Source organism: Peromyscus californicus, unplaced genomic scaffold (assembly GCF_007827085.1).
Source record: "Peromyscus californicus insignis strain IS unplaced genomic scaffold, ASM782708v3 Scaffold_12__1_contigs__length_115047231, whole genome shotgun sequence".
NCBI classification, from domain to species: domain Eukaryota; kingdom Metazoa; phylum Chordata; class Mammalia; order Rodentia; family Cricetidae; genus Peromyscus; species Peromyscus californicus.
In genome coordinates, this window is record NW_026294413.1 from 93,901,974 (window position 1) to 93,914,441 (window position 12,468).

At 48.5% G+C, this 12,468-nt stretch overlaps 1 protein-coding gene across 3 annotated transcripts in view; it reads left to right on the forward strand.

Annotated features, from left to right (window-relative positions):
- Positions 1 to 12,468, forward strand: part of Frmpd2 (FERM and PDZ domain containing 2) — a 115,985-nt gene that overhangs the window by 85,807 nt on the left and 17,710 nt on the right. For all 3 annotated transcript variants that reach the window (XM_052733924.1, XM_052733925.1, XM_052733926.1), the window contains exons 23-27: positions 2,904 to 2,997; positions 3,970 to 4,055; positions 5,766 to 5,907; positions 7,870 to 8,084; positions 11,364 to 11,462. In XM_052733924.1, coding sequence (XP_052589884.1) covers positions 2,904 to 2,997; positions 3,970 to 4,055; positions 5,766 to 5,907; positions 7,870 to 8,084; positions 11,364 to 11,462 — 636 coding nt within the window. The remainder of the gene's footprint in view (positions 1 to 2,903; positions 2,998 to 3,969; positions 4,056 to 5,765; positions 5,908 to 7,869; positions 8,085 to 11,363; positions 11,463 to 12,468) is intronic.

Here is a 12,468-nt window from a genome sequence, read left to right on the forward strand (position 1 = left end):
AGGAGGTAACGTGAGAGAAACCCGGGTGAAGCAGTCTGGCTCCAAGCTTAAGCTGGACAGTGAGAAAAGGCAGTAAGGTAGAGCTTCATGGATGGAAACCGAAGGGCAGTGGGTGACTCACTGTCATCCCAAGGAGGAAATAAACTTGTGCTACATCGTCCCGGGGCCAGGGCAAAGTTCAGCCTTTGAGGTCTTCACCATGTCTGGCATTTTGCATCTGGCTTTTGATCTCTATTGGCAGATGTCTAAGAAGGGAGATTCCCCATGTAACGAATCACCAATGGGTATGGGAAATGGTGCCCACAAAGGTGGTGCACATAAATTCAGAGGTCCAGGTTGGGGAGGCACTGTTTGTATTAGTGAACACTGAATATGACCCAGTACTTAAGATCTTAGATAGAGCTAGACTTTATTGATGACACTGTTGGAGTCAAAGAAACAGAGTGGAAATTCCCAGCACATAAGGAAATGTCAAAGGCAGTGAAACATTTCACAGGTAACCCAAGTGATGAGTGAGGAGAGCATGCTTTGTTTCCCCTGTGGATCTACAGCAAGGATCTTTGAATTACTTAACTGCCAACACATAAAAGCACTAATTATGAGCCTCTATTTTGTACAACCAGGACATAAGGCTCATAAGTCCATAGTGCTTGAACAGGTTGGGACTAAAATGGTCAATTTGTTCTTGGCTTGATAAAACAATCCTATCATAAGACACCAAACACAGCAATTTCTCATCTAAAAAACTTGCTAAAATTTAGATTATTTAGATATATGCAAATGCATATGCCAAGAGGAGATTGGTGATTTCTTTGGGCTAGCAAAAACACTGATTGTCTTTGGAGAATTTCCATTTCAAAAATAATTACTGAAATGTCTCCCTTAAATCCAAATGACCATTAAACAAATAAAAGACATTCAAACCCAATAAAAGCTACTGGAGTATACAAGCAAGTTAACGGGAAACTTTAGCATTTATAACTGTCAGCTTGGCCAAATATAGCTGGTGTGATACAGAAAAGGGTACTGTCACACTGAGCTGGTGGAAATGTGAATAATTACACGCACATTCACGTTAAGATGCAAGCTGGCAAAATCTACTGTAATGAAAAAAATGCACATATCCCTGGGCCCACAGACATAGAAATGTGAATCCCACTTAGTAAGACTGTGCATGTGGAGGTGTTGAATGCTGTGTTGCTAACAGCGACAAGTGCGTTGAAGAAACTGAGTATGGATCAATCGAGCAAATGTTGCTTGCACTCTGGCACACATGCATAGAATCCCAGCTAATGTCCCCAAGAAAAATGAATCAGGACTAGCTCTGCCCACATGGAAAGGTTTCCACCAGGTACTCACTGAGAAGAAAGCCATATGGACAACACTGACTATGAACCTCTATTTTGTACAACCTAGCTGAGTTGGATTGGTTTGTGTTTGTTAATAAGACACAAAAACTACTAAATAGTATGAAATTAACTTCAGTCTGTTTCCTTAGGATGGGAGAACTGCACTGTTCATGTACAAGTTCAGTATGCTTTTCCAAGCTAGCTGAGGAGCTGGAGAGGTAGAGGACCAAGAGCCTGGAGTTCAGCAAGGAAGGCTAGGCTATGTGAGCTCACAGCAGTGGCCAGATTGTGGGTGGATCATAGGACCTTTCCTGGTGCTTGGCCACTTTGAAGTTTTGTGTTAGCATTGCTAGGAACAGAGTTTCAGGGGACTCTTGAGTCTTGCATAGAATTCCATTAGACCATAGTGTCTGTTAATTACCTTTCCACCACTATAACAAATAACAGAGATACAATCAAATTACAAAGGGAAGAGGTTCATTATGGCCTGCAGTTGTAGAGGTTTCAATCCATGACTGGCTGGCTCTGTTGCTTTGGGACTGTGGTAGCATATCCTGGTGGAAGGATGGGGTGGATAAATCACTCCCTCATGGCCAGGAAGTGAAGGAAAGAGGAAGAATGGGGTCTCATTAGCCTCTTCAAGTGCTCACCCTTGTAACCCAAAGAATTCCCACTCGGCTCCACTCTTTCAGGTTCTACTGATTTCCAGCCAGGAGCTAAGCATTAACACGAGACCTATGAGGGACATTCAAGATCCCAACTAAAACAGAGTGTTCAGCTGACTGGCTTGGCTGTCCATTTTGACTTCTATATGATTATATCAGTATGGAGAACAGTAAAGGGAGGTGTATGAACACACAGTCATCATCATTGTATTGTTAGTAGTGGAGTGGGAAGAACAGACAGGGAAGTATCATTGATAAAATATCCATCTACATGTGTGTTTACATTTATAAAGTAAATCGGAATAGAGAAGCAGCCTCGGGCCTTGATCTTCTGACCTAGGTTCATGCTCTATTGTTAAGTTAAAAAACGAAAAACAAGTTGCAGAGCCAGGCACAGTGGTACATGCCTGTAACTCCACAATCTCAGAGGCAGGAGAGGACCTGGGTTCAATGCCAGAGTTGGCTGAAAAGAAAAAAGAATTGCAAGACACTGGGTAGTTTCAACTTATTTTTCCTCCTGAATTTGTGTTCACAAACAAACATGCAAACATACAAGGTGTGCCAAACACAAGTCCTCAGTCCTTAGGGCAAGCCTGCCTATGCTACCTATTACCTACACAGATTTTGTGCACCATACACAACTCTGGTTACAGAACACCTGCCATGTGCCAACTAGGGCTTGGCTGGGCTTAGTTTTGTCACTTAGCCTGTATTGTTATGGTCTGTGTAAACCTGACCTTCTTGCTCACTGGGGAAGAGAGTTTGTCTGGGTGGATGCAGAAGACTGTCAGAGTGGGCTGTAGTTGGGAAAGGTGGGTTCTCTTGTGAGGAAGATTGGAAGGCACCCAGAGGGGACAGGTGCGTTTTGAGTATTGCCTTTTTTCCATAGGGTGGCATTAATACAAGTGTACCTCATGGAGGAATCTTCGTGAAATCCATCATTCCCGGAGGCCCGGCTGCCAAGGAAGGACAGATCCGACAGGGTGAGGGCCACGTCCTGCTGGGAGTTCTGCTCTCTGTGGTTTTGAACCCTGGCTGAGAGAGACAGCTCAGGCCTTGCTCATGTCAGTTCTGGAGCCCCCTGTCTCTCCAGGGCCTGATTTCTCTGCCTGGGAAGGGGAGGAAGATTTCATCTGCTCCACCCGCCTGATCAGTTGGCAGTGGTCTAAAGTTCATAATAAAAGCTGAGTGGGAAATTTAAGAGAAGCTTGCTGCTGGGGGAGAGCATTGCTTCCTTAGGCAGACAGGGCCGATACTGGCGACCCCACTTTAGCATGGGGAACACCGTGAGCTGTGAGCTTCCTCTCTGCCCTCCCCCAGAAAAAAAGAACTAGGATTGGTAACTCCACTTCAGGTGGGGGATATTGTGAGCTGCCCTCCCCTGGAAAGCAGACTTGGTGCTGGTGACCCCACTTTAGCATAGTGGCACTGTGAGCTTTTTCTCTGCCCTGAATCCTTTCTCATTGCTCTGAAGGAAAGGAGTGATTTTTATTCTTCAAAACTGCCCAACAGAACCAGAAAAAGACACTAAAGATATTATTTATTTCTGTTTCTCCTTGAGTTCCAGTATTTCTAACATCAACTATTGTCTTCCCGACCTTTTTTGAAATAGAAAACATCCTGGGGATATAAATATTACCCCCGAGTGAGTTGAAAATGTTTTAAAAAATAGTTTCACAGGAAAGCAGAAGGAAAGATAAGGGTGACCAGACCTGGCTTGGCCATTCTGTGAGCCAATAATAAATAGACAGGCTTTCATGTCCTTGCTCTGTTGTGTGCCCCAGGAAAGGGCACAGGGCGTGCAGAGAGGCAGCTGATGCTCAGGCTCATGCAGGCTCCCACTGAGCCCAGGGCCACCAGGCAGCTCTGCTTCCGGCCCCATAGGCAGGAGTCTGACAGAGAGTTGTTCTGGCACCCCTGGGGGGCAGGGCACGTGACCGGCATTCCTTCCCCAGGTGACCGGCTCCTGCAGGTGGATGGAGTGAGTCTAAGTGGCCTCACTCACAAGCAGGCTGTGCAGTATCTCAAGGGTCCTGGGCAGGTGAGTACGTCATGACTGGGGACCTTTTCTTACTTCCAGAGCTTTCCAGAAGTCACGGTTGCCTCCAGGTAGGAGTGAGGCAGCCAAGAGTCAAAACAGGACTTTTTTAGTCTACTTTTTTCCTTTCTCACTCTTCATCTTCACACCATTTTTCTATGAGAATGTGAAAACCAGGAGGTAGCAGACAGATGTTCTAAAGTAGAAAACCTCACACCCTTTAAATAGATTTGGAAAGTCGATAGTTGCTTGCTTTGATTTGGGTCTCAGACAGCAGAGCAGAACTGAGAGAGAACACAGGCTCCTGAAGGCTGGCTCTGGCTGTACCCCTGCCTGTGCCAACCCCACTGACCAGGGCCTCCACCTGCACTCAGGCCCTGTCTCTTTTCACACTTTGCCCACAATGACCCCCTTCTCCCTGTTCACGCCCTTGTCTGTCGCCCTGTGCTTACACCCACCAGGACCTGAGCTGGGTTGTTCTGGGTTTCTGTTCACTGCAGTGAGGTAGTGATTCAGTGATGCCGAGAGCTAGAGGTGCTCAGTGTGCCCTCCAGTCCATGTGATGCCCAGGTAGAGCCCCAGGACCGCTGCAGGGCTCTGTCCTCTGCCTCACATTGGAGCCCTTTAATTGTTCCAGCATCCCAAGCCACATATTCCTATGGCTTTCTCTTGGTGGTAAAGGAGTTAACAGGGAGAGAAAAGATTTCAAGGGTCTTCTACCCAACTGCCAGGTACAGTTGCGGTCCCGCCTCACATCTTGAGAAGGAGTCATAATTAATTAACAATGTTTATTAGGCCTTCACTAGTGCACAAGGCTAGAGAAACTATGTTTGGACACTGGCACAAGGACAAGTAGGAATTGCCACTGTGGGGTCATAAGCCTGGTGCTGAATGACGATTGCCGCAGAAGGATGGGGCCAGGGTCAAGTGCCCCAGATGGAAGCTTGGCATTTCTAATAAGCTGCCTGGTGCTGTCCACTCACTGCATTTTGAACCATTTGGGGTGATGAGAGCACGAGATGCTGTGGGGGAAGGATAAGAAAGCAAGCCAGGAAAAATGGAGGAGGGTCGATCAGCATGGGCCTGGGACGCCATTCCGTGGTTTTGGGATCCAGGTGATGGGAGCTATTGGGGCCTTTTAACTGATCATTGCAAGTTCAGCTTTGTGCCTTAGACCAGTGCAGTTGTAGCCATGCTGGGAGTGGACCAAAGAAATGGAAATGGGCCAGCAAGGTAGGTTAGAGCTTGCTGCAGTGTTCCTGGCAGTGGAGAGGGAGTAGAGATGTTCTGAGAGAGTTACTTTTGCTGGAGAACTCATAAGCCTTCAAACCAAATGCGCATGGAGGTGGAAGGGGGAGAGCTGGATGACTCCAAATGTGACCCCTGAGAAGCTAATAGGGGCTGACTCCAAGGCCTGAAGGAGCATATACAAAGGGAAGGATACCTTAAACAGAATGAGGAGGGGAGGGGAGAGTGAGTGCAGGGGGAGGGGGACAAGCTACTGAATGTGCTGACACCGAGGTACACACGTTACGCCCAGTGGCACTTGTCCAGTTACAGTTGGATCTGCCAATCTATATCCCACAAAGAGCTAGACTAGAGATTTGGATTTGAGAATCAAATGAAGCAGCTTATTGAAAGCAGCAGAAAATTAAGAAGCATCTGCGGTTAGCACATGAAGTATAAATTGAGTTTGTCCACTCATCTTTCTAGGTGGCACGGCTGGTCTTAGAGAGGAGAGGCCCCAGGGCTGCACCACAGTGTCCTTCTGATGATGACAGGATGGGAGATGAGCACATGGCTGTTTCCCTGGTAACAGCCAGGTCTGGCAGACCTGTCATTTCAGTGACGGATGGTAAGAGGAGAGAGAATTGAGTGTTACTATTGTCATCATTATATACTTCTTTAGAGGTGTCAAGTCAAAGGAGAAAGGCAGGGGGGCTTCCTCCGGGTTAAATGAAATGTGTGGCTCATGATCATCATCCAAGCCGGTGGAAAACGGTCTTTGAAAAATCAAAATACATTGTGCCCAAATGACTACCATCAGTGATTCTGCTCCCAAGCCTTGTGCGGTTTCCTGATCACCCGCCTAAATATTAATGTTTGTACATGAATATTTAGGGATGAAATGGATATGAAAGGGTCAGGTGTTTTCAGATACAATTAGTTCTACATTCCAGCCAGGCACTTGCAACAGAGATATCCTAGGACTGACTGGGCAGACTGGGAGACAAGGCGGTCAGGAACCTAGCCTTGTTAGCGGCATCCTTTAAAAGGTCACAGCTGTGGCCAGCCTAGAGGGACATACTGCATACTGTGTGATTTTTGTTTCCTGCCAGGAAAGTCCTGTTTCCATAAAACATTATGGGTTGGAGCTTAACCGTATCTCACTCCTTCCATGGGGATAGTTATGGTCATGCTCCAGGAGCTGTGAGGCAGGTTGGAGGCATGGTGATGCTATCATCCTTAAACCAAGGCTGCCCCTTCTCCCCTCAACTCCTCTGTGTACTGCAAGTGGAACCTTTGAACAATGAGCTAAACACTGAGCAGCTGAGGCCAGTGTGCCAATGCAGACGTGCTCAAGCCACAGACCTCACTAAACACTGAGCAGCTGAGGCCAGTGTGCCAATGCAGACATGCTCAAGTCACAGACCTCACTCTCTGCTTCAGCTGTTTTTGTCCTTGCTCCAGTGAAAATTTACAATTCCAGGCTCTGTCACTCTGCTCACTGGTTACCTTCTGAATTAGTGAAGACAAACCAGGAGAAGCCTGGAGGCTCCTGTTGGTTACTAGACTCCCTAGATGCCCAAGGCTGTGTCCATCTCTGGCAGACCAGAAGTGACGGGTCTTATGGTCAGTGTACGTGGCCTAACAAAATGACAGGGAGAACATTCTTCAGAGTTGACTGTCATTGCCCCCGTGATCTGTTTACATTAAACTTCATGCTGCATATACCAAAACACGATTAAGATCCCACATCACAACGTATATGTAATACAAACCTTACTGGATGCTATACGCAGACAGGTGTATGTCTAAAGCTCCATCCTTACATATACATCTAGTTGTTTATATTTAAACACTTAGTATGGCAGCCATGTGTGACTGACTGTTGAGCATTTACAATGTGGCAATCCAAATGGATGGAGGGAACTAGAGTGCAAAGATTTAGTCTACCAGAAGAATGAAGAGGAGCTCGGTCATCTTTTGTGTGGACTCCATACCGATGAGGCAGTAGTTCAGATATGCAGACAGTCTCTAACACAGCATGATGAGGGTGTGAGAGTCACACACATTCCAAAGAGAGCATGCTTTGAGCCTGAGTCTCTCATTAAGATGCTGGGAAGTGGTGGTGAGATGGGGCTTCGTTGCACAGTTGCCAGGGGAAACTGCCCTGGGCTGTGTTGCTAAAGTAGGATGCTGGGGAGGTTAGGTTCATTCAGTGCACTCTTAACACAGTCTTCCCTATAGGCTTTACCAGGATGAAATCCCCTTGCAAACTGAGGAGCACCTGTATTGAGTTAAATACAATATATAATTTAACCTTATTTTACCTGTTTCCTTTTACTTTTAAAACATGTAGCTACCGGAGAGCTTTGAAAGAACCTTTATGGTTTGCATTTACAACTTAGATTCTTTCTGTGGGCAACACTGATCTGTCATGTGTGTGATGGACTCCATCATCCAAGTTAGCACATGAAATACTTCCCTGCAAGACAGAAACCATTCATCTCCTTGACACGACTCGACTCACAGGTCAAGGCCAGCCAGTTGCCACGCACCGAAGGGTCTATTTTCATGAACTCCCGTGTTACAGGTCCTAAGTTTGAAGTCAAACTGAAGAAGAATAGCAGTGGTTTGGGGTTCAGTTTCGTGAAGATGGAGAGAGGAAACTGCGGCCACCTCAAGAGCGATCTTGTGAGGATTAAGAGGCTCTTTCCCGGGCAGCCAGCTGAAGAGCACGGAGCCATTGCAGCTGGTGACATTATCCTGGCAGTGAATGGAAAGTCCATAGAAGGCCTCGCCTTCCAGGTGCTCAGAGCCATGAGGGTGGGGAGTACAGCTCTGGATGTGAGCTGGGGGTGGGGGGTAGAGATCTGGATGTGAGCTGGGGGTGGGGGGGTAGAGATCTGGATGTGAGCTGGGGTGGGGAGTAGAGGTCTGGATGTGAGCTGGGGGTGGGGGGTAGAGATCTGGATGTGAGCTGGGGGTGGGGAGTACAGTTCTGGATGTGAGCTGGGGGTGGGGAGTACAGTTCTGGATGTGAGCTGGGGGTGGGGAGTACAGTTCTGGATGTGAGCTGGGGGTGGGGAGTACAGATCTAGATGTGAGCTGGGGGTGGGGAGTAGAGATCTGGATGTGAGCTGGGGGTGGGGAGTACAGCTCTGGATGTGAGCTGGGGGTGGGGGGTAGAGATCTGGATGTGAGCTAGGGGTGGAGGGTAGAGATCTGGATGTGAGCTGGGGGTGGGGAGTACAGCTCTGGGGATGGGGGGTACAGATCTGGATGTGAGCTGGGGGTGGGGAGTACAGATCTGGATGTGAGCTGGGGGTGGGGGAGTAGAGATCTGGATGTGAGCTGGGGGTGGGGAGTACAGATCTGGATGTGAGCTGGGGGTGGGGAGTACAGATCTGGATGTGAGCTGGGGGTGGGGGGTAGAGATCTGGATGTGGCCTGGGGGTGGGAGGTAGAGATCTGGATGCCTGCTGATGTAAGTCATGTTTCTTTGAGGACCATCCCCACAGAGAATACTTTGGGTTCTTGGAATTTCCACCTGAATCTGGACTTGGAGCCCACAGAAAGCAATTGACAGGATGTGCCCACATGTATTTTCTGTCTCAGTTTTAAAATATCTGACCTTGAGTAAGCATTGCTCTCCAGTAGTCCCCTCAGTGAACCTGGACCTAAAACCCGGCTTGTGTGCTAGCTAAAGGTCTCTACGTTCTAGGAGGTGAGGTGAAGCTGGAGGGACTAAGGACAGTCCCTTTCCACTCTCCCTGAGATTCATGGACTGAATATGGAGCTTTGCATGCACAGTGTAGCATAGACTGTCCCACCTGTGGTCAGAAATGTGAGGGGCTGGAGAGATGGCTCAGTGGGTAAGAGCACGTACTGTTTCACAGAGCGCCTGAGTTTGGTTCTCAGCACCTGTGTCCAGGAGCTCACAAATTCCTGTAATTCCAGCTCCAGGGGATCTGATCCTTTTTATTTTAAAATCTCTGCAGGCACATGCATTCACATGTACATACTCACACAGAGACACACAGGTGTAAATATAGTTAAAAATAAAAACAATATGATAGTGAAGGTGTGAGAGAGAGACTTGTAATACAAAATGCCAAGGAAATGTCTGTGTTAGTTGGAATATTGGCAGAAAATAGTCATTTGAAGAGACTTTAATAATGGTGTGAGCATATTGTTGGGAAGTTAGAGGTGAGTATGGTGATGTGGAGTACAGCTATCCACCTTTCCCAACTCCAAAGGGGATGGGAAGGAGCAGCTACCCAACCTCAGAGTCAGAATGGGTGACAAGGGTTCACTGGCATGGCCCCAGGCCTTCACTGAGGGACGTAATCATCCTGTGATGACTCAACAAAGGGAGCCAGGAGCAACACCACTTCCCTCTCTTCTCTGTCCCTCGCTCCAGCCCAGCCCATGCAGCTGCTTTATGCAGCCCACACAGGGCATGCCAAAGCAGGGTGTTCAAAGGTAGGAAGCAGCTTGAGTGGGATGGGGGGGTCTGTGCAGTTCCCGGAACCACATGAGTTTAGATGAGAAGGCCTGTCTTCGGATGTTTGAGTGACCCAAGTGCAGATCTCTAAGCCACTTCTGGGCAACTGCAGTCCCAAGGACTGTAGATATGAGGGGCAGTGAGGAGACTGCACATCCTCAGGGGTCCTGATGGGGTGAGAAAGATAGGAAAACCACAGACGCTACAGAGGATGAACCATGAAAGAAGAGCCCAGGCTTTTGTGTACATACCCAGGTGCCAGGCTGTGAGTTTTCTGCCACTGTGACAAAATGCCCGAGAAAACTGACTTGAAAAAGGGAAGTTTGGCTTTGTCTCATAGTTTCAGGGGTTTTAGTCCGTGATTGTTTGGTTCCACTGGCTCAGGGTCTCTGGTGAAGCAGATTTTATGGTGGGGAGTGTGTGGCAAAGTGAAGCTTCTCTCCTCATGGCAGCTGAGGTGGAAAGAAAGAGGGAGGGAGGGAGGAAGGGAGAGAGAGAAAGAGAGAGAGAAGAGAGACAGAAAGAAGAGACAGAGAGGAGACAGAGACAGACAGAAATAGAGATAGAGACAGAGAGACAGAGAAAAAGAAAGACACAGAGAGAGACCCAATATCCCCTTCAAAGGTACACCCCAACTAGGCCCCACTTCCTGTAGATCTCATCACCTCCCAACAGCACCATGAGTTGGGGACCAAACCTTTGTCACATGAGCCATTGGAGGACATTCCAGATATAAACTTGAAGAATATAATCAATGGCAAACCTGGGCAACTGAGGGGACATTGTGGAGCATCTGGATCAGAGGTTCTCCAGGAGGCTAGATGTTGCCTCTTGTGGGACATTTGGTGAATCCTGAGACAATTATGGTTGTTACAACTGATCGGTGCTGCTGTCATCTTGTGGGTAGAGACTAGTGATGCTGCCGAACACCCTTTGACACACAGGGCATGGGTCCCAACAAAGAATTATCTAGCCCCAAATGTGGAGAAGGCGGGGAGGTTGAACGATCCTGGTGTGGATAGGAAATGGAAACTGGAAAGGCACTGTGTGCTCCGGCAGAGAGAGGGTGGCTTGAACACAGGTTCGGGACTGGGGAAGCTTAGGCTGTGTGACAAAAATGAGCAGCGGGAGAGAGCAGTTTGAAGGCAGTGGTAGGCAAATGCAGGTTCTGTGATCTGTGTGGTTGGGGTGAGGAGGGAGGCGGCTCAGCAGGAGAGTGGTTTGGAAAGATTACCCCTGGGTCATGTAGAAGGAAGCAGGCAGGGTCATGAGAGAAGGCAAGGATCAGAGATGACATCATTGCAGTTCCACAGGGGAGCAGCTCTAGGGCCTCAGTCTCATTAGGAAGAGATTCCCAAAGGCCTCTATGTATTGCTGCTGTGAGGTCCCAAGATGTTGTTGGTGGCTCTTGGCTCCTGGGTGTTTGGGGAGTTAAGCTTACAACGGTGTTTTCCCAAGTTCTCTGGAGCCAAGCTATAGGTCAAGGCAGGGGAGGTGGTTTCCTGGGAGCAGTGAATAGCACAAAGCAGCAGCTCCCAATGAGGCCACCCCAGACTTGACTGTGACTGGGTTTCTTGTAGGAAGTGCTCCATTTACTGCGTGGGGCTCCAGAGGAAGTGACTCTCCTCCTCTGCCGACCCCCTCCTGGGACACTACCTGAGTTGGAGCAGGGATGGCAGGTAAGACATGGGTCCTTATCTCTCCTCACTTATCAGCCACTCACTTTGCAGCCTGGTGGTCCCGAAAGGGCCATCACTACTTTTTTTTGGGGGGGAGGGGGGTGGAACAACACCAGCCCTTTCCACTGGGGCAGGAAAGCATCTGCCCCTCGAACCTTAGTGCATCTATTTCTCTCCCTGTTCCCATTGCTCCCCCCAATGGGGCCTCCTTATAGATGTGTAGGAAGTGGTTAGACTTTGGTCATCGAAGTTCTAAGCTGTGTCCTCTGGCATCCTGAGCACAGAACTAAGGCAAAAGAATTTCCTGGAGGAGTTTCCACACTGAGGAATAAAATGTATACCCACCTACCTAAAGCCTGAAACAGACAAGTAGGACTGGGGCAGAGGTCAGAGCCACAGGGACTACAGAAATGTGGGGGCTTTACCTGGATGTGTGTATTAGTCTGGTTCTCCAGAGAAACAGAACAAAGAGAAAGATAAACGATGGATGGATGGATGGATGGATGGATGGATGGATGGATGGATGGATGGATGGATGGGTGGGTGGGTGGGTGGGTGGGTGGATGGATGGACAGACGGACAGACAGACAGATAGGATACTTAGTGTAAGGAATGAACATATAGTTCTGAGGTTGGCCAGTGTGAACTCTACAAGGCCAACCAGCACGCTGGAGACCTGGGAAGTTCAGAGTGGCGCAGAGAAGGGCAGGTGGGGCAGAGCAGCTGTGAAGGTGGCAGTTCGTGAACACAGGTTCTGGTGGTGAGCTGTGTGGTGTAGGCAGGGTGGTAGTCTGGAGGTGGGATTCCCTCTTTCTGGGTGAAAACTATTCTTCATTCCCCAAGACTTCTGCTGATTGGGTAATGTTTACTGGCGACTACCTTCTTGGTCTCTGGGAAATTGACTCTTTGACAGAGATTTGAGGACAGGGAGCCTATGGGCCTGACCCACTGGAGCATCACCTGTGTGGGTCAGGGAGCTGTCCTCAGCAGAGGAGAAGGTCAGTGT